The sequence below is a fragment of the Parasteatoda tepidariorum genome, chromosome 9 (assembly GCF_982258835.1).
Source record: "Parasteatoda tepidariorum strain Cologne lab strain chromosome 9, Ptep-v5.0, whole genome shotgun sequence".
NCBI classification, from domain to species: Eukaryota; Metazoa; Arthropoda; class Arachnida; order Araneae; family Theridiidae; genus Parasteatoda; species Parasteatoda tepidariorum.
In genome coordinates this window covers 17578690-17602325 of record NC_141763.1, presented here as the reverse complement: position 1 = coordinate 17602325, position 23636 = coordinate 17578690, and the positions used below count along the sequence as shown (strand labels likewise).

At 31.3% G+C, this 23636-nt stretch overlaps 1 protein-coding gene across 1 annotated transcript in view; it reads right to left on the bottom strand.

Annotated features, from left to right (window-relative positions):
* Positions 1-23636, bottom strand: part of LOC107454708 (uncharacterized) — a 265786-nt gene that overhangs the window by 143661 nt on the left and 98489 nt on the right. The window contains exon 2 of the mRNA XM_043050141.3: positions 12939-13673. Within this exon, the coding sequence (XP_042906075.1) occupies positions 12939-13645 (707 nt within the window). The 5' untranslated portion in view covers positions 13646-13673. The remainder of the gene's footprint in view (positions 1-12938; positions 13674-23636) is intronic.

The following is a 23636-nucleotide window of genomic DNA, read 5'->3' as shown; positions in this document are numbered from 1 at the left end:
AAGAATATGTTAGAGACATGATTTACGGTTCTTTTACATGAATGTTAGCACTTTGCACTCTGATCTGGACTATGAGAGGCCATCAACAGTGAGCACAATAATATTTATCCGGATTACAATTAGTAGCAAAATTATTTTACGAATTTTAAAAATGATATAAAAACATTGTATTATGGGTTTTAAATGTTTTCGTGTTGAGTGACAGAACTAGACACGTGTATGTAAAGGCCTTTAGTCAAACTAAAAAAATGTACAAATTTTAATATTATTAAATTAGAAAATACGATCGTGGATAATATGTTTGGAATACAGAAATAATGCATCAACTTTATGTTGTTTAAAGAAGGATAATTGCCAAACAAGGGATGGAAGCTTTAGAAGGAAATACTTTTTTATATTTTTAATTGTTCATAATACAAATAAAACCTTTAGTTGAACTACAAAAACTTGAAAATTTTAACAACATTCAATTAGAAAATACGATCGTGGATAATATGTTTGGAATACAGAAATAATGCATCAACTTTATGTTGTTTAAAGAAGGATAATTGCCAAACAAGGGATGGAAGCTTTAGAAGGAAATACTTTTTTATATTTTTAATTGTTCATAATACAAATAAAACCTTTAGTTGAACTACAAAAACTTGAAAATTTTAACAACATTCAATTAGAAAATACGATCGTGGATAATATGTTTGGAATACAGAAATAATGCATCAACTTTATGTTGTTTAAAGAAGGATAATTGCCGAACAAGGGATGGAAGCTTTAGAAGGAAATACTTTTTTATATTTTTAATTGTTCATAATACAAATAAAACCTTTAGTTGAACTACAAAAAGTTGAAAATTTTAACAACATTCAATTAGAAAATACGATCGTGGATAATATGTTTGGAATACAGAAATAATGCATCAACTTTATGTTGTTTAAAGAAGGATAATTGCCAAAAAAAGGATGAGCTTCCGAAGCAAATTCTGCTTCATATGCTTAATTGTTTATAATATAATAAAACTTTATAATATAACTAACCTGGAATTCTAAGTTAAAAGAAAACGTAATTTCTAAGTTAAAAGAAGTCGAATTTCTAAGTTAAAAGAAGTGGTAATTCTTATATTAGTCACTAAGTTTTCTACATTAGTCACTTTACTGTTTTTTGATTATAATTAATGTTTATAATTTTAAAACAAAAATATCTTTGTAGTAACTCAAATATCCTAAGCAATTTTAATAATTTTTTTTGTAATTTAATATTAGAAGTTAATGAGAACAAAAAATACCATAATGATGTCATAACACGCAATATTTTAAACTGTGCTATTATCGAACCTTTATGAAGAAAGCTTAGTTATTTGGCAAAATTGTCTCAAAATATATTTTAAGCTAAAATTTTAAGCAAAGCTCACCATTATTGGCTTTGCAAATACTTATAAAAGTATTTTGAATCGCAAGAAATAAAAAAAAATCAGACTAAAATAGAATATAGACTAAAAATACGCCTCCAGATATACGAGATTGTCTCGAAAATTAAAAAAAAAAAATATTTGAAATTCATCATCATTTCGCCGCAAACAGCTTTTAATTACTTCCAGTAATCCATGGACTCTAATAATATTTTTATAATTATTATTAGAGCTTTTAAATATAATTTTAAGAACTATTTATTTCCTCTAATACTCTGATTTCTATAAGTAATTCAATTTTTAAAAAAAATATTCTTAGAAGTAAACGGGGGCGAGGATTAATTCTTCAATTTCGAAACGAATGATACTTTAAGCCGATTAACAAAATGTGCTATTATCGGACTTATAAGAAGAAAAATGTATCAAAAGCATTCGTAGTCATGATAAAAAAAATATTTTCTTGAAAGAAATTTATACATTATCGCATTTTCCTTAACAATTGTATTTATGTAAGTAAAAAATTGTTCTTATACCGATAAAATGCAGTAGGAGAAAACTATGCGTAATGTTTATCCCTTATTACATAAAGGAATGCTATACTTATGTAAGAGCTTTTGGCTATATCCGAACAAATCTTCTAATTTATCTCGTGTATATTAAAATACTTTCAGAAATATTTCTGCAACTTAATCGGATCGAATATTGCAATTATTTTTCTGAGAGTTATAATAGTTAATACAGGAGTTAATACAAGAGGAGAGTTATAATAGTAATTATGTTGATACAGGAGTTAGACAAAAAAACGTAAAAACTTCTATATTAACTGTATGTAAACATTATTTCTTTACTCTATACTAGAAAGTTATATACTTTTTTCCCTTTTTTTATTACTATTTAACTTTTTAAAAAGCATTCCAATAAGAATATTGCAATCCATCATAATAATCTCAGAATTGCAGGTATTAAAGCTAGGAAAAAGTTAATAACTTCCTCTCCTCATTTTGGACGATTCGAATTTTAAATGGGTCCAAATTTTAAATCGATCTTATTTTTAAATTAAAATTATTTAGAAAAAGCTTCACGTATTTTTTTACGCACCATCTAAAATTTTGCCAAATCTTTAGCCACGTAATATCTTCCAAAACGTTTGCTGTTATAAGAAACATTTGACTGTATAATCTAGTTTCGTGTGCACTAGGGAAAATTTAAAAAAGAAAAAAATGTACTACTATTAATATAACAATGTAATTAATTAGGTTCATAATTAACAGATGATTTCATTAATTCTAAATGAACAAATATAGATCCGAAGGTTTAGGGTTTAATCCTTTGCTTACGTTGTACCATGTTATACCATCAAATGTGGCTCACATGTTGTACCAGCCGTAGGCAACAGGTTAAAATGGGTGAGAAAAAGGCAGTACACGGTGCCAAGCACGTAGATAAATATATAGGAGGATGAAGAAGAAGGATTTGCAATTATTATTCTGCTGAAGAAGCTAATTCTAAAAAAATTTCAATATGTTTTATAACAAAATTGATACCGGTTTTAAAGTCAATCCATGTGAGTCTGAATCCTTATATTATTAATATGAATAAAGTTAAATAACGTGAAAAGAGCTAAAAACAAATATGACATAATCATAAAAATGCTTTAGTTTTGTTTCTAAAATAAAGAACTTTTTCCTGTATTTAAATTCAGAAGAAATGGAGCAACACATAGAGTCGGGAGGAAATTACAAACAAGTTTAAACAAGAAAAAAAAGGTGCATCTACATTACAAAATCTAAATTCTTTTAACGTTGTTTAAAGTTATTAATATGAAACACAAAGTTCTTAGCATATCATTAACTTCGTATCGGCCTCTTAAAAATTTAATTCTCCCTTTCATACCAATTTTAATAGAGTGTATATATATATATAGGGTCTTTATAATTAAAGTTCCACTTTGAAATGGCTATAAAAATAAAACTACTCGACCAAATGTCATCAAACTTGGTAAATGTCTATAAGAGGTTATGGGATTTTAGTTCCCGCAAAAAAAAAAAAAAAAAAAAGTTCAAAAATTCACCACCAGCGGTGAATGGCGCTGTATGCAATAAGGTTAAACGAAATAACTGGTGCAACAGATAACAAACCTGTGGCTTGAAATTTTGCCATCATTTTCCGTAAACCTTGCTGTGTCATTGGACCTCGGCGTTTTCCTCTTACAGTACGGAACTTTTGTAAAGCCCTCCGTTCATTGCTGTCGCATTCATAGTAACATTTCACGAGTAAAGCACGATCTTGCATGGTAACAGACATTGTCGACTCAGAACACTGACAGCTCAGACAAGGCGCCTCACTTTTATAACTGCAAAGTCACATGACGTGTAAAACAAATTTGCATATTTCGCATTTGTTTAACACTATTGCATATAGCGCCATTCTCCGCTGGTGGTGAATTTTTGAACGATTTTTTTTTTTTGCGGAAACTAAAATCCCATGAAAAACATTTTGAATTTTATTTACCACTCATATTTTCATAAAAAAAACGAAATTTTTCCGAAATTGGGATATCTTTCCCAAAATGGAGCATATGAGTACCTAAAGGTTTAGTAGAGATTATTTAATATAAATTTTACTTCTAGAATAGAATAAAAGTTAAGCTTTGTATTCTGACAAAATTTCCAAATAATAATTTAGGTTTTTAGTTTCTGTAAATATTTCTCTTTCGCATGGAATAACATTTCCCTTTCATTTAAAAAAAACATTTCCTTTTCATTTGAAGCAACATTTCCTTTTCATTTGATTCAACATTTCGCTTCCAATTGAAACAACATTTCCTTTTTACATGCTATAACATTTCGTTTTCACTTGAAACATTTCCCTTTCACTTTTTAAACAAAATTTCCTGCTCACTTCATATAACATTTCATTTTCACTTTAAACCACATTTCCTTTTCAATTTAAACAATATTTCCTTTCAACTTGATACAACATTTTGTTTGCAAACAACTTTTCCTTTTTACCTGAAACAACCTTTAGCACAAACAAAATGTAAACCAAAACCTTTTCGGACCATTTCCTTGAGTTAAAAATTTTTATTTAATAAATGGATTTAATTAATGTAAAGATGCTATTTTTGTCTTCAATATTATTTAGGAATGTTGCATTCTTCGATTTATCTGTAATTCGATAAATTTAATATTCTTATAATTAGAAAATAAAAATCAACAACGTTTTCTCTAAACTTCTTCGGAATTAATTTGAAAACTATGTGATGTAATTAAATTTGTATCTCAAAAACTAATTAATGATTAATTGCAATTTGCAGAAATCTTTTTTCATCGTTCTTGAATCGAAAATAAATGAAAAATATCAATAGCGTTAACCGACTTCGTTTGATTATTTATGTTTAGAAATTATTTCAATTTAATGACTGTTAACGAAACATCTCATTAATTTGAAGAACTTAAAAACGAAAAAATCTTGGCGTAATACATTTTTGAACAGAGTGTTTGAAATTTTATCCATTAAAACAAGAAATTTTTTAAAAATGTTATTAGACTTTCATTTTCATCTCTGTTTTCTAAATTATTGGCACGTTCTCTAATTTATTTCTAAATTGTTTTTTTCTTGTTTGTTTAATTAATTCAAAATTCACTTAGGTTATTAGATCAATTAAGTTGTGAAAATAGTACATAAATAGAGAAATATCTGTGCTTAGTTGATTAAATTTTTACAACCAGTCTTTAATCATTTCATTTATTTTTAACCATAATCACATGACTATCCTAAGTGTCCTTTTAAAAAAACGGTACCTTTTTTCCAAAAATTTAAAAAAAAAGCGACAGTGTACCATTATTTGTCTACCTTCCAACTTTTGAGGTTTATGACACTTTTTTAAATTCATAGAATTTTTTTAGAGAATTTTTCTGAACATAACTGTTAAGATTATATGACATTTTATACATCTGTTTAAATTCTTTATAAGTACTAGTAAACAAAATCCGCTTAATTTTAATTTATTAACAGATTTCCTCATCTACCATTTAATGTACCTCATCTACCATTTCATCCTCATCTACCATTTCATCCTCATCTACCATTCAATGTATTTGTAAGTCAGAATGTGTTAATAAGGGTTAATTTCACAGTTACAAAATAGTTTAGTCTACCATAATACATGAATGATGTAAATATTTACATTAAGGAGTTCAAGTTAACCCTTATTTAAAACTAAAGCAGTTGGTTATAGAAAGAAAAAATCTATATGAATATAGAATTTTTCTTTCTGTTACCTATATACCTTTATCGTTCTTAAGATTATAGATAACTTTTCTGTTATTTATAATCTAAAGAATGACAAAGCTAACACTTTTATAATTCAGGTATTTTTCATATATAAACTACTTTTGGTGATCAGTCATTTATAAATTAAAAAAATATACGAATATTCATAACTTCTAATTCTATAAAAAAAATAAACACGATCACCGTATAATATGCAACGTATATTAATTTCTCACTGTTAAAATATACAGATTCAAAGAAAATATAACTTTCAAAAGTGCGATTTGGGCCTGTTGGTCCACATTCCGTTAACTGTATTTCCGAAATTAAGAAAAGCTTGTCCACATTATGAGCTACAATGTTTTTAGAACACCAATTTTTTGCTTGTTTTTTTTTTATTTGTGAAAAGAACGTCATGAGAAGGCCTATATTTTCCTTCCCAAAATTCCAGGTTTTTGTTTTAAACCGTACGACGGATGACTCAGTCGATAGTAAATGATTTGATTACATGAAATAAAAGTAATCGAAAATCATATTATAAGACGTGATTATAGCAACTTTTGAAGACTACAGAAATATTATAACTGTGTTTTCATTCTGTAAAGATTTTAAAAAATTGCGATGTTTTTCAACAATTTTTATTTATTTTTTTAAAAAAATTTTTGATACCTATGTTTACTGTCTGCCGCTTCATATATCGAAAACCTTTTTAAACTAATATCAGGAAGAAAACATTTTAACCCTGCCGCCCTGGTGGCCGAGTGGTTAGCGTGAATGACTGCGGAGCCTCTGGTCACGGGTTCGAACCCTGCTCAGGGCATGGATGTTTCCTTCTCTCTGTGTTCTACGTCCTTTCTCCTTTGTTTGTGATTGTGTGAATGTGACCCGCCCTATAAACTGGTTTGTGGTTGTGTGACGCGGGTGGCGCTGCTCCACCACCGTGGCCTCGCCACAGTTGCCCACTGGGTAAAGAGAAGAGAGTAGCAGTTCTGGCATTTTTGTGGCCAGTGAGACAACCCTCAAGTGCCCGCCATTAAAAAAAAGAAGACAAAAAATGAAACATTTTAACCCTGCCACATGAATTTGTTGCAAAAAATGATTTTTTTCAACTTTAATTCCATGATAATTATGTCTGGAACTTTCTTGTTTATTAAGTAATTAATTTTTTTTAAAATTGTTTTATTTTCATTGAAATGTTTTCTTTTGAACTTAGTTAACAAACATAAAGTGTGATATTTATCTTTAAAACTTTTTCAAAGCTTTACGAAGTTCAAGTTTTAAATATACTTGCAAAACTTTAAATTTCAGAATTTTATTATAGAATGCATTTCAATGTATAAAATGAAACCAAAATTATTCCCAAATATTAGATAGATACTGAATAAATTAAGCAAAATTCTAGAAATAAAATAATAAATTAAAAAATTTTCCTGTAATAAATTTTTGAAAACTGTCAGTAAACACCCTTCATATATTTAAATGCGAAATACTAAGTATTCAATATCTGTTTTAAATTACTGTAAGTTTACATGATGACCTAAAAATATAGTATACGGTGTACATAATAATATTGTTTGAGACTGTTTTATAAATTGTTTAGTTTTTCAATACTCGTTAGCATCTATAAACATGATTAATTGCGAACGCAAACTTTGTGAGTTCTAACTGATAAACGAGAAAGTGCAACTGTCGCGAAAACCGTTTCAACAATTCAATTCTCCGAATAACAATGTTGCCGACCGAAACCATGGCTGTCAGTCTGAAATGCGGTAATAATGTGTCGCAATTAGTTGCTGCGGTTGTGTTCTCGGAAATAATTATGTTTTTGATCATTTATGCAAGGATTATTAAAAGCTCTCCGCAAGTTGGTAACTTGCAAATCTCGTTACAAAACAAACCAACAAACGCGTCAGAATAAGAATTAAGATTATTGTTGTCTAGCGAGTAACTCGAATGTCATGCTAATGTGTTGGAATTTTAGTATTTCACAGTTATCTATCATTTCTAATATTCTAGTTAAAATCGTTTAATAACCAAGACATAATTTAAGGTACTCGAGTACCTTCGGTGGGAAAATTTTGAAATTCTTAATTTAGAAGTTTTATTTTATTTAGATTTATGTATGTATTTACACAGGGGTCTGTTCAGCCATTTTGTACAAGGTCCGTTTTTGTAAAATTGTGAAAAAATTACTCGTAATTTGCGAATATTAAATAAACGTTAAGTCACATTCTTTCAACTAGGGTCAGCTTTTGTGAATTTGTGCAAATAGGGTTAGTTATTGCAAAAAAAAACTTTTTCAAGGAGTTTTTAAATTGTAAAGATATACAAGATTATGTTCGCAACACTGTAAAATTATAATTTAAAAAATTAAATTTTAAAAAATAAAAAGCAATTGCTGCTGTTAAATTAGCGATGCAAACATATAAATATTTGGTATTTAGCCTATACTGCTGAACGCAGAATATTCATTTCGGACGAATAAAGGAAGAAGCGTCTGCCGAAGACAAAACTTAGCTCGTTTACATCTGTCTTTCTTCCCTCTCCCCTTTCTGGGAAGGGTTTATTCGATTAACAAAACAATGATGAAAATAAACAAATTTGTGAAGGGTCCGATTGAAAGATAAATTATTTTGTGAAGGGTCCGTTTTTAAGTTAAAATATTTTGTGAAGGGTCCGTTTTTAGAAAAAGATATTTTGTGAAGGGTCTAAACAGACCCCTGATTTACACCATGTATTCACACCACTAAAATATGGTATGAATACAAAATAATATGAAAAAAAAATTCAAAAATATGGCTGAAAACTGGGTTAAAAAAAGATCCAAAATCTTTCAAAATCACGTAGCTTTTTTTATATTTATCATTTTTTCGTTATTCTTTCTTTATAATACCCATAAAGACTCAACTTAAGGAATATACTACACATTCGACATAATATTAATATTTAGATATTTCACTGCAAATATCGAAAATTATTTTGTAAGAAAGGCTGAAAATTGCAATTAGTTAATTTTATTTCAGCTGTTAATCAACTAGTTAGTGTATTCTCTAGACTTACGTAACAAAAACATTAAGCAAAATTTTAAATAATTCGAACATAATTGACATAATGTAATATTTAGATATTTTAAAACAATGATCTAGGCTCATTTATCAAAAAGGTTGAAAAATTGCAATTAGTTATTTTTATTTCAACTGTAAAATATAAAATAAGTTTAATCAACTAGTCCGTAATCTATTCTCTAGACTTAAATTACGAAAAACATTTAAACTAAATTTTAAGTAATTCGAATGCAATAGACATAATATTAATATTTATATATTTTACTGCAAATATTGAAAATTAGTTTGCAAAAAAGGCTAAAAATTACAATTAGTTATTTTTATTTTAGCTGTTAATCTACTAGTCCGTAGTCAATTCTCTAGTCATTTAAATAAATTTTGTCAATTCAATTAAATCATTTGTAACAAAAGTCATTTAAATAAATGTTATGTAATTCGAACATAATGGACAAAAAATTAATATTTAGATATTTTATAGCAATGATCTGGGCTTATTTGGCAAAAAAGGCCGAAAAACTGCTATTAGTTATTTTCTTTTCGGCTGAAAAATATAAAATAATTTAACTAATCCGTAGTCTACTCTCTAGACATATCTAGAGAAAACATTTATGCAAAATTTTAAATAATTCGAACAAACACTTTTTCAGATATTGCATTTAAAATGAAGCGAAATATTTGAAAATTTAGTTTTGAGAAAAAGAACCAAAAAATCAAAATTATTTATGTAATATTGAAAATAAAGTTTTTTTTTTCAATAACTGCTCTTCGATTTGACGTAGAAACAAAATTCATACGATTTTAGAAAGAGAAAAGTTCACTTTTTTTTTAATATAAAAAACGGGAAAATAAATTTTTTGGTCAAAATCGGCTCAAAAAAAGGTAATCGTGTAACTTATTAATATTTAATGAATTGTAAAACCAGCTGAAAAATTATTTCTAAGTGAAAACTTTTTGTTGTATGAAAAAAGAAATATTTTAACACATCAACGTAAAAATGCGTTTTTGAAATTTCTACGATCCTTACTGAAAAATAATAGCAATACTACTTCGTTTCCGGTCTGTTTTTTTCCAAGAAATTACCCATTCATGATTACAACGAACATGAATGATACATGATATATGTAATCAGTATTACAATCGTTGGTCGTAATTTTTTTTTAAAATGGAAGCTGCAGCTATAGAGACTAATTTGCTTCAACTTTTATGAAATCTTGTCAGCCACTTTTTACTAATTTTAATCTATAACAGTTGTAATTCATTTTTTGGAGAAGTTGCAATCTGATAAAATGTAATGAGGGATGTTACAAGAAATAACAATCGTAATATAAGATAATGTGAATTACTAAGAATAAAAAAGCATTTCAACAATTATAGATAACAAATAATTAAATTGATTGATTAATTACCACTGCAGATTGATTAATACTTTATACTTTTTTATACTTAATGCTTTTTTTCTAGACATAGTGAAGAACAAAATAGTATACTTAAAAAATTGAAGCATGGATGCTAGGAAATGCCAAAAACGTTTAACATTTTCCTTACGGCTGGTACAACATCTGGACCACATGCGATGGTAGAACATGGCACACCAGAAGCAAACGGTTAAATATGTTAAATCTTTTCGTTGGGGAAAGTTGAGAACATCATTTAGAAATAAACAAAATGTTGTGATATTGAAGACACAACTGCTGTCTCATTACACTCAAGATTCACATCAGACTATATTTCGTTCGTAATCTTGTGATAATACTACCGCAAGTCAATAAATTATTGCGATTTTATTTAATATTTCTTTAATTTTTTTTTTTATAATTTTTGATTCAACGATGTGACACAGATTCAGAGTTATAATATTGATCCTATGGTAGTATACCATATGTATGGTCTTACGGTAGTTGACAGTTTTTCCGTTCTAAAAAAATTAATAAATTTCGACATTTTTAGATAGTTTCATTCGAAGTAAGATTATAATTGTTTATTCCAAAGCATAACATTTTCTGTTACTCCAAAAATTTGAAACATCCATCTTCAAACAAAATATGATTTTAGAGTGCAAAAGCATTTTTAGTATGTTCCAAAAAATAACAAATAATTGATACTTGTCAAAAATTAAAACATCCATAATTTTCTTTTTAAATATTTATATTTATTTTCTAAAAAAGCTTCAAACGTATCTTTAAAACAAAACGTCGGGTTAAACCTACAAGAAACTGACAAGATACTATAGAAAAAAACCCTCATATACGCAGGGTTATTCATAATTCCCTCCGGGGTTTCGAAGCGTTATAATAAAAAAAAAGAAGACGAATATGAAAAAAAGAAACATATGAAATTATTCCGAAACTATTCAAGTTTTACTTACATACATTACAGGCGTTCTATGTGTGAACCCTTGGTCACACGGCATGCATCAATGCGATAGTCCAGTTCCTGCCCGGTGGGAATTATGAATAACCCTGTATTATTAGTATCGTTTTGAAAGATAATGACAAAAAAGTCCCAGATTATGTAGATCGCAGGCATAAATAAGATAAAAAAAATGCTATCGGAAATATGACTAATCACCATTGAGGAAGGATGTACAAGACATCATTATTGATACCTATTTTATTGATAGAGGAAATTTCTTTTGATAATTGTCTATTCCTTCAGCAATTAAAACAAGTTAAGAGATTTTATACATCTCTATTATGATTTGTCAGATTTCACTAGCGTTTTTTTTCCTTCCTTGTTTATATATTAACACCTTCACCTCGGAGCCCTTACAATGGTTAAAAAAAACGGACACAATCTCTAACGCTTTACAAAGCAAAACTCATTGACTGCACACTAGCCATATAATACCTGCATATCACTAAATAAAATTGTCGCTAAACATTAAGACATAAAAAAATTTAATATTTAGAGAGGGAGCCGTAGTGGCTTAGGGTATAGAGAGTTCCCCTCTCAACGAGGTGAACAAGGTTCGAATCTCAGCGTTGGCAAAAGGATACGAAATCTGTTCCAAGCTGACATAAAATATCCTCAGTGATAGATGGATCATGGGTTAGAATTATCTTACCGTGGGAGGTTTGTGTGATTATTTTTTTTCTCCGTGTGACGAAAATACTGGTTGATTCTATCAAACAATCCTCCACGAAGGCCAGTTCGCCCCAATGCTTGATCCAGGAATTCCCTTGTCTTCTGGATTGGTCTCAAAATTACAAGGCTGATGAGAAGTGATATTCGTAAGCTCAGAATCGGATCGGCTGTTCAAAGCCGGTAATATAATATCATATAATATTTAGTGTGGTAGGAAATTAATGGTTGACTGTGGTTTACGGCATTTAAGGTGCATACTTTTTGTCGTCTTTTTCGACCAGGATTTTAAAAGCATCTGTCATGCTGATGCAAACCAACGCCTCCTATAACTAAAAGCCTCCACACGGTTTTTTGTTGGTAGTCCGATAAGATCACTATGAGAGTAAATAAGTTTATAAAAGAAGCATTTAACAAAAAATCTAGTAAAAATAAGAAAGGGGTAGCAAATATATGTCTAAAAATTTGTTTAATTTTATACTATGATTAGTTTGTCTATTTTAATTGTCAACCACTACAGATTCAATTCTCAAATACATGTGATAAATTTCTCTCAATTACTTTTGAAATAGAATTTGGGTTTATGCGCACAACTGGTCCACTTTTTAAATAGTCTGCACAGACTACTTGTAAAAAACCGTGTAGAGGCTTTCTGATGCTGGAAGTAGTGGGCAAACCCATGTGTAAATCAGAAGAGTAATTAAAGTCGAGCATCACATTCGAGCTTAATCAATTTGTCACTGCTAACGAGGTTAGAGTTAAATGTGTTGTGTTTTTCGATTCTTTTTGAGCAAGAAAATAAAGCTCACTTTTTGAGCATCTTAAAACTCAAATCAAAGCTTTATTTTATACTTAAGAATTCTATCGCGCCATAGAGAAGTATCTGGACTTAAAAAGTTCTCATACATTCAAAAGTTACAAAACTTTTATGAAAAACAATCGCTAATTTAGCGAAATTTTCCTACCTCAATGATAATTTTTAAAATCAATGAACGATTTACAACTCTTGCATTGCAGCTTTGTAAATATTAAGCTAAAAAGTATTATTCTATATAACAGATGAATCTTTATGAAACAGCTTTAAAAATTAAGCCCACATAATTTAATTAACTCACCTATTAAACAAGTAATCCGGCGGCCTTCTCGTCCTGGCTCTAAATCTCGCCCTTTCCTCTGGAGTGTGTACAACAGTTCCATACACCCCTAAAGATTCCTCTGGCAAGACACTGTCCGAGAACCTTCCACTTACCCTCCTGGAACTCGAGGATGGACTCATAATATCCTGATAATCATCAAACTCGTGGAAACCGAGCGAGTCCTGAGCATTGTCTACTAGCCTATTCTGTACAGGGTACACCTCGTTCTGGTTATTCATAATAGAACCAAACTGACCCTTGTTTTGGACGAAGGAGTCCGTCTTATGGAAGACTGATTCTTTGTTAGCGATGGAAGACTTAGCCGCACTATACGGGTTCGGGTCTGGATACTTGCTGGGTCTCCTACGACCTCCGCCGAATCGCATGGCACTAGCTGTGAAAGGGTCTTGCATCTTTGGAATTTCATTCGTAAACTCCATTTGTCGGCCCATTCTCCTCATGTGTCGCCACATGGCGCGTAATTCTGAACATGTTGGCTCTCTTTCGGATGCTGGAGATGGCATCATCTCCATTTGGCGCCTTGCCACGGGGGGCAGGGCGACTGCTATAGGTGAGTGTTGCAACAGAAGGTGGTGTCCGCCGGATGGGATGGGGAATGAAGTTGAGGCCACGCTCTTGGTGACAGTGTAGCAGAGTAGTATCCAGGCTATTATTTGAAGATACATGTTTGTTGATTCTAGTGGAAGGCGAAACCTGTGAAATAATTAACGAAGATTAATATTTTTTGAATTGATGGTTTCAGTATTGAGTCATTGACAAAATAAATATTTTTTTTTAAATTTAATATTTTTAATTAAGTCTCGGTGGCTCAGGGTTTTTTCCACCTTCCAATGAGGTGAACCGGGCTCAAATCTTAGCAATGGCTTGAATAAATATTTTCTTGGATGCAAAACATCAGAAAGAAATTTTTTTTGCACCGTTGGTATCTTTAAATTTCACAGAAACGAAGAAATTAGTTTTTTTTAAAACGAAAGAAAAGTATTTTAAACCTATACAGATTTTTTACCAAAATTATTCTAAAAAAGCGACTACTAATATATTTTAGTTCGTGGGCCACAAAAAAAAGGCTTTGCGGGCCGCCAGTTGGTAACCACTGCTCTAAATGCTCTGTAACGTTGAGGTAGGGGGTTCAAATCCCATCGTAACCCTGTACGCATCTTCGTGATATACGTGTACTTCCAGCATCTGTTTCACTACTTGATAAGACTTCTTTGCAGTGACCACGCAAGCCTGTTTATGTATGTGTAACAGTAAATAAATTAATGATATTTCTAGAAGTGTTAGCAAAAGTTTAAAAGAAATGCAGTAAATTTGTAAAATTTTTATGTCCGTTTACTACTGCCACTACAAAGCAAAACAGCTAACTACTCACCAACAGGAATAAAAAAGGCGTTCCATGATAACTTTTGAATCATTTGCATGTAATGGAGTGGAAAATGACTTTAAATCAAATTTACAACACAAAGAATCGTACATTAAAGCATAAACTTAGTTACCAAAGAAGAATTTTTCGAAAAAATCGTAGAAAGGGCAGCCTTGCAAAAAGTATTTACAGGAAAGCGTAAAAGAGGGGATTGCATGTTAACTTGACACGTGACTGTCACTATGGCAACATAGCTTTTATATATCGTTTTAAAAAAAACCTTTCTTAAAAACTAAATAACAAGAAAGCGCTAATTTTAGCGAAGAAAATTTTTATATTATTTAATATGCATTATATTAAATAATTATGTATACAACAGGACAGATATTTAGATCGTTTATAATAAAAGTGAATTATCTCCCAGTAAATTAATGAAGCAATTTACAATTTTGAGTAAAAAAGCAAATAAAAACATTCATTCGGGAGATGCATTTGTGAAATTTTAAAGCAATCATCGTGGTTCTTTTATTTTTCTTGTGAAATAAATGTGATACAGTTAAAAGAAATTGCATGTTTTAAAAATGTGAAATAACAACACTTTTACAATAAGGAACATATTTCTTAAAGAAGAATTCAGAACGACAACGAAACAAAAATGGCGGAATAACTTAGGCTTAGCATTCCAACCGGTAGAATATAAAAGTTCTGTGTCTCTTTGGCAACAGGAGGTAGATATTTCGAATGTAAGAGTGTTTCATTACAAATCTTCTTTATTTCGGTCTTCGCCTTAACAGAAAAGTTTAACACATTCCCAGTTTCTGTTTAGCTAATTGAAAATGTCACCAATTCCTCATTGTATTACGCGAGCACACTCTTTTTATAAATCATATTAACTTCGCAGTAGCAGATTTCTCTATGATACGGAGGCCATATTGTCTGTGGCTCGACATTCCAGGCTAACTGCAATAGAGAGAACGTGCAATGAAATTCTTCTCCTCCCTTCCTCATTCGACGAAATAAAGGAATTTGTCGACAACCATTTCATCGATAATTTGTTCTTGCAGGAGAAGAAAAAAAAATTTGCGCGTCGTCTGATTATTTTGTCGCTTTGAGACTGTTAAAAGCTGATTGCCATTTGCAAGTATCTTGTCTCGCGTGAATTGCTTTCTCAGAAATAAGCTGGGAAGAAAAGAGCAAAGAAAACTTCCGCAAAAGTTTGTTTGCTTTTATTGGAGGCGATGTAATTTTCTCAGCTAAAATTTTCTCGTTCGTTATCTGGTGATTGATACAAATTTAATACCTGGATTTTTAGTGGTGCAGACATAATTTCAAATGTTTTTTTGAATGTTTTGATAATCACAGCGACTTTAAACCTATTCTCTGCTGTGGGTGTGAAAATGCAACGTTTTGCAGTGACAAGAAAACTGCTTTTGCGAAAAAGTGGTAGAACATTTGTGCTTTAACAAACTGGATATTTTCGATTATTAGCTATCACAAAATCACAGTCAAATAACTTCGGTTAATTTCAGATCAAAATATTTACATTCCAAGTACCGCACTGACGCTCCCTGCAACGTTTGAAATCCACGATAGATAGAAATATGTAATTTTATTTTATAACCGTAGTTGAGCAGCTGACCCAATTCTTAGGTTTACGACTACTAATGTTGAATTACGTAGCCTTGTAATTTTGAACGCAATCTCGAAGACAAGGGAACTACTGGATCAAGTATTGGGAGAAATTTTGCCGTCGTGGAGGACTTTTTGGTGGACCTATCCCATATTTGCGTTACATGGTGCTAGAAAATTCGATGCAAAAATTTACGGAATTTTGAATAATCCTGAAAATATTTTTGCTGCCTCACCACGTAATAACTAGAAATAATTGGCAGTTTTTAAGGTAAGAGGTACTTTATTTACGTCGCACTACAGCTGCACAATGGGCTATTGACGACGGTCTGGGAAACATCCCTGCGGATGATCCGAAAACATGCCAACGCAATTTCGATCCTCTGCAGAGGGGACGGCTCCCCTGCTTTGGCAATTCATAAATATGTTTGAAATATTTGTGCGTAGTGGTGCGAAAATCTTTTCTAAATCAAATATACTAAACTAGGAATCAAATGTTAAAAAATAAACCTTTCTACCATTCTGGAGTTAGTATTCCTGATAACATATAAACAAACATACTTTGTAATCGGTTCCGTAAGGAAGATCTCCCATCAGCGCCCAAACACTGAATGAAAAACAGAGATTCAGAGGGAAATAAAGTTACAACGACCGTTTCAGTGCAATGCAAATGAGAAGTATTATCGTCAGTATCGAATCACTGAATGAAGACAATATCTAACATCATTCTTCAATATTTCTCCCTCTTGTAAAAAATTGCTTTTTGTTCTATTTATGAAGAAAAAAAAATCTTTGAGAAGAAATATTTAAAGAAATAGGAGATTTGAAGGGGAAAAAAAAAGAAGAATTTAAAATGGAATATTTAAAAAATGTTTTAAAAAATTTCTTCTCTTTTATTTATTATAAGCTTAAAAAGCACTTTGCATCCTAAAAATAAAGTTCCATTTTTTTCACACTCAATTGAGTTACATAATCGCAAAGCAAAGAAAAAAAAATTTACAAACAACAAAAATTTGCTTTTGTTGTTTAGTGCAATACGATTTAAAGGATTTGACGTTCTGTTACATTCGAAATCCTGTTATAGGTAAATCCGATTCGTCGCATGATGCATTTAACTGAAAAAAGTAGCAGACAGTATGCTTATGATAAGTCCATTACATCGATAAATCCGTTTATATAATATTTGCGTTTTATCTTAACGTTTAGGTTTTAAATAAAATTATTTGGAAATTGTTTAATTGTGTATTTATTGTAAAATAAGTTAAGAATTGAGAAGAAATGGGGCTATAGATCCATTATTTTTATAGTTCTATTGTTTCAAAAACTAATAGAGTTTAGATAACTGTTGTACCCCCAAATATTATAGATAGATAATACCAAATGCTACGGATATCTAGATAAAATCATTGTAAACATTATATAGGTTACGTAAAAGGCATAGAAACGACCAAATACAGTAAAAGCTCAATGTAACGTAAACGGTATATTACATAAAATATCCATGTCTCCGACAAAATGCTAATATTAAAAATAAAAACAAAATTTTGCGTTTAATACAACAAAATAAATAACTTTGCTCTGCGACGACGCTATTTTTTGAAGGAAAAGCACTCTCCTGCCATTTAAGTAGACTTTGAAAAAGGGAAAAATTGGAGACATTTTTATTTATGTCTATCAGTACAGAAAAAGGAAGAAGTAAACCTAATTTAACCATAATTTTAGCCTTATATCTGCAAGCAAACGTGCGTGATCATTGTTCAAGTGATCTTCTCCCTTAAGAAAGAAAAATACTTCTGTCACCTGTCGCATATTTCAAAAGAACCAAATATTTAATGTTGTTTCATAACCGTCATTGACCCAAATTTGAGTTTACGGCTACCAATGTCCAACTCTGTAGCATTGTAATTTCGAATACAATCCAGAAGACAAGGGAACTCCTGCATCAAGATTTGGGAGAAATGTGCCTTCGTGGAGGACTTTTTTGAGGGAACTAACCCGCATTTGCGTTACATGGAGAGAAAAAGACCACGAAAATCTTCCACGGTTAGTCTGACGCAAGGGGACTCTAACCCATGATCCGTTTACCATTGAGGATATTTTACTTCAGCACCGCGGTCTGTACGAGCCGGGTGCATAATTTGAATTAACCATCACCGGTATTCGAACCCTGGTCACCTCATTGGGAGGTGAGTGCTCTTTCCTCTGAGCCACCACTGCTCATATATTGTTGTTTAATAAAATTTCTGAGTCAAAAGGTTAGGCGATATTGTTTTACTTTTGGCATTATCTCATTTGTGGCTATGTTTTTTAAAGGGTTTTATTTCCGGATAATACAATAAAATTATTGAGCCGTGATGGTTCAGGGTATAGATCGTTCGTATTTCAATGAGGTGAACCGGGTTCGAATCCAAGAGATGGCTGATTGATACGAATTCCGCATCCAGCTTGTAACGACCACAGTGTTGACGTCAAATATCCTCAGTGGTAGACGGCTTATGGGTCAGAGTCCTCTTACCGTCAGGCTAACTGTGGGAGGTTTTCATGGTCTTCCTCTCCACGTAACGTAAATGTGGGTAAGTTCCATCAAAAAATCCTCCACGGTGGCAAATTTCTCCCAACACTTCATCCAAGAGTTCTTTTGTCTTCTAAATTGGGTTCAAAATTACGAGGCCATGGAGCAGTCGTAAACCCCAAAAATTGGGTCAGCTGTTCAACGACGGTTATGAAGTAAAATATCGTCTCTTTAAAAAGACGCTAGGCAAACATTGAAATGTTATTTCCAATAAAAGAACTCTTGTCGCAAAGGGAGTTCACTAAAAATAAAAAGTTAAACTACTTCTTCCACGCTTTGCATAAACTAAATGCGTAAGTTATTTACATCGCAATATGACGCAATTTTTCTCTAATTAATTTGAGATAGCAATCTAGCCATTTCGCAAACATTTTCACAAACAAATCATCCAATTGCATACAAAACTTATGCAGAATACTTTGGATATGAGTGAAAATGTCATCCCTTCTCCAGGGAGGGAAACCGGAGTGACAGCTCTGTATATTTGACAACTCCCAACTTGGTTTTACCCCCCTCTTCCGGCTTCTCCCTCCTTCAACCAACTGCTGTGGACGTCACTCAAGAGGCGCATAGCCCTGTTTGCTTGACGTTCAGACTATTCCGGGTGACTCGTAGAGTTACTTTGACAAAATGCCTTCACTGGGATAATAAAGTGAACCGAAAGCAGACAGAAGAGGAAAATTGGAAAAAGATAGCTATTCTCATTTCTAGGAAGTGGGCCACTATTTAATGTTAACAACCAACCAGAAACTAATTCTGCTGTTTTTGATTTGAATTTTTACGGTACCGATGTTGTTGTCTGCAGATTATGATTGTCTAATGCCCGATAAAAACCAGACTCACGCTAACATCTTAATGTCTGCTGTTTTCTCATAACAACCTCGATAAAAAACAAAATTCAAAATAACATTTTGATGTCTATCGTTTTTTGATTGTCTAATGCCGTGTAGTTAAGACACGGTTACCAGTAGAACACCGAAGTCAAACGTCACTGGCTGTGGTCAGTATGCGTATGGGTGACCACTTCGATCAGTCGACGAAGGGACCGAGGCTGTGCGGTATTGGTCCTCGTTAAACTGGTCTACCGTAAAGCCCTCGACTTCGCTCGCAGGTCGTTGAACAACCGAGGAAGTGCCACCCCCTCTGCAGAGGATCAAAATTGTGATGGCGTGTCTTCGGATTATCTTCAGTGATGTTTCCCAGACCATCGCCAATAGCCCATTGTGCAGCTCTAGTGCGACGTAAATAAAACTACTACAGCATACCCTCCAACTTATGAGGATTTTGAAAATAATTCTTTCTAGTGGTAGCGAAGCAAAGTAGAAATTTTTAAGCAAATGGATCTCTCATAAAACTTTTATCAGAACTTAAGAATCTAGCCATATGGCCTGCACTTTTATAAGTAATAGTGGACAAGTTACGCTAAAATTATTTTTTTTTAAATATTAAGACATTAATTTTGCTACCGTCTGAAAAGAAGATTTCTGAAACTACGGAAATTCCGTAGCAGTTGGAGGGTATGCTTCAGCAACTGTACACTAGTGTCAGCGGTTTTAAATTGTCTTATACCATTCCGATATTCATCAAATTAAAAAATGAATAGCATTACTGTCTGATGTATACGATTGCCGTACTGTTGAAAATGTAATTCAAACTAATTGTTGTAATTGATTCAAACTACTTTTAAATGTCACGAGATATAGAATGTGCCGTAACAAAGAATCAAATGAAACTCGTTCCATTTGGAAAAAACTTTCAAAGCACAGTTACGAGGTGCCAGGTCCATACTAAGTACAGGGGTGTGCAAAATTATGGAAACTCTTCTATACTAACTCTATATTATATAATATGTATATTACATATATAAACAATATTTCTTTTAGCAACAAATGCTTTGGCAGAATTTACATGGCAAAACTGTTTACATTATTAGAAATATCATGCTTGAAGGTTTTTAAAAATGATGTTCTTTTTACCCATGTAAAATTTGCATCGATCAAAATGAGTGTTAAAAACCTATTTCCTTTTCCAATGCTATTATAATTAAAAAAAACATTCTTATATAAATACTGCAATCCTATAGAATGAGTTCAAAATTGCTAAAGCTAGAAAGACGCTATTAACTTTCAACGCTCGTTTTGGAGATTCGAAATTTAAATGGGGATGGGGGAATTGACATTGCTTATGCAGATCTTAATAAATGTGTCAACAGTTTTGCCATATATTTTCTGATTAGTTCCATCAGAAAGTCCTCCAGAAAGTCAAGTTTCTCCCAATACTTGAGCAAAGAGTTTCCTTGTCTTCTGCATTGGTTCAAAATTACAACGGCACGGAGTTGAACATTAGTAATCGTAAACCCAAATTGGGTCAGCTGTTCAACGACGGTTATTAAAACATTTGTTGCTAAGAGGAAAAATCAGTATAGATGAGTTTTTTTTATTTTAATCCAACCCCTGTATGATGTTGCGGGCATTGAAACTTATGGTTGAATGACGGTTTGATATACATTTTTTTCCCTTCCGTTTTTGAAAACCCATTTGAATTTTATCGTTTTAGTAACATTTCACAGTGTATTGAGATTCCAGCTGGTACAAAATCTCTCTAATCTGACCTACCCTTTATTTTCTCCAGTAAAAAGTGGGGAATATGACTCATGGTAATTCTCATCCAATGGAGAAGTGAAAAATGATTTTCAGTGCCTTATCAGGTATGTGGTGGAGAGATAGTAGTACATGGTCAGACAAAAAATGCATTGTTTGATTTAGCGATTATGTAGAAACCTAGACAACTGTTTAACTTTTAAAATTATTAAAAAATTACTGGAAATAAGCGGTTAAATTATTTGAAAATTCGGAAATAACTCTGATTTAGAAATAAATAAGCGATCCTTTTTTGGGATTGACTTTGTACATTCTTTTTAAATATTAAAGGGGTAAAAACTAAATCATGTCAGATCTAATTCCAGTAGATTGTAACAACATTAGAGCCACAAAACATTTTTTACTTAAAGAGATTCAACCCTTTCTGGTGAAACATTTATTGAAGAAATATTACAAAGCGCATTAAAAACTTAAAACTATTGGCTTCTAAACTTCCCCGTTTTTTAGCATCCACTATTTTTTGAACAACATGTAGCTCGAGTACAAATCTTTACTTTACATTCATTGTTTTCGATTGCAGTTGCTTATGCGTTGCCTGTCTTAAAATTTTCAATCAAACTTTGATGCACCGGAACGGGTTAAGGAGATCATATACTCTGTCACGTAGTCTTGTGCCACAGAATAACTTTGATAAAATAGCTCGACTGGATAAACTGTAAGAACGCCAGACAGGAGGAGAATTGGAAAAAGATATTTACTATCATTTGAAGAGGTGATCGACAACAATCTAAAGTTATGATCCCATTTCAGAAACTGTTTGAAAATATCATTTAAATGATAAATATAAAGTATGAGTTTTAATATGAAATTCTATCTGTTTAAACTTTCTGATAGAAAATTTTGATAAAATAATCGATTCAATATCGAGCCAATACCACAATTCACTCAATGCTGCTCAAAATAGTCTAATTTTATAAAGTTCTAAAAAATTTTAAACAGCTATTTATACAAACGCCGAGCAGCCACTCATTCAAACACAAAACAGCAACTCATCCAAATGTCGAACAGCAACTCATTCAATGTTACGTTGTCAAAATGTTATTTCTGACTAATATTTGCAACTGTTTCAAGGAATTTTTTTTAAAATAATGTGTATAAAAAGGAACATTTTCATACAAAATTCTAAACTGCAAATAAGAACTATTTTTTAAAAATTATTTTCATATTAATTTTGAGATCAACTGCGGTGCTGCTTTTTGGCAACCACAAAAAAAATTACATCACGACACAAAAATTATTTTGAAGCAATTTGTTAAAAAAAAAAAAAAAAAAAAAAATTCTTTTCTTCTAAAATGTAAAATAAACTATTCCTTAAAAAAAAGGTGATGTTTTCTGAGCTCCATTTTCTAGTGAAATATACGGGAAAGAAAATAAAATTGTCTTCATTTGGCAAATGGAAAACTGTACAAGTTTATTCGTCAATCTCACTTTTTTTATCCTCTTCTTTCTAAAAATAAACTTTTGTGGGGATAATTTTAGAGTCCATTAGTCTTATTGTCTTATCGCGCCAATGAAAAGTTTTGTTGAAGATTGTCTGACAGCCAAAGAATGGTGAGAATTGATAAATGTCTTAGAAAGATCGTTACAATTTCTTTTTTCCTGTACATCTTTTTCGCTATTTTGGGTAACAAAACAGGATTACAGAAATCTCAATATAGGCGAGGAATGTATTTTTATAAAAAAATTTGCTTAGCTTTCTATTTACTAATTTACATCATAAAATTACCCCTGGTATTTGAAGATTTTAAAATATTCTTCAATTAAGGAATAAAACTATAATTAGATACTTGCATTTTAAGAAGAAGACCTCCCATACGCACACACGTGACCTACGATGTCAGCGAATGTCAAAATGGCGTATTAAAATCGGGCTAAGTTTCTCTACATAAGTCAAAATGTTAATTAACGATAAGGTTATTAAATACAAAGCCGTATCAAACATTGAATAAGTTGAAATATAATTCTTTCTTGTCTATCTTTTTTGCTTAACTTAGATTTATTATTTGTTTAGGTATTTTATTGTAAACGTAATATATTATCATTCTGTGTATCTGGAAACTTCGATGCATAATTAATGCATAATCAGTCTTTGTGTTAAGTCTTCGTGTAAATATATAGTGAAAGAATTGAAATCTTAAAGGAAGAATCTTTGTGGAAGAATTTAGAATGTTTCACTTAAGATAATTGATATTTGACGGGCGTGGCTTACTCGAAATAGAATGGAAAGAACAGTTGCCAACGTAAACAAATGCCACGTTCAACATCCAATTAGGATCGAGATACCCTCACTACGTCACTTGCTGGTATCCCCATAGTACGTTTTATTGGGTTTGACTAGATTTTATTTGAAAGGAGTTTTTTTTCGTCTTTATTGAGAATTAAAAGTTTATAAACGATCAATTCTACAAAAATCATTAAATAATGTTAAATGT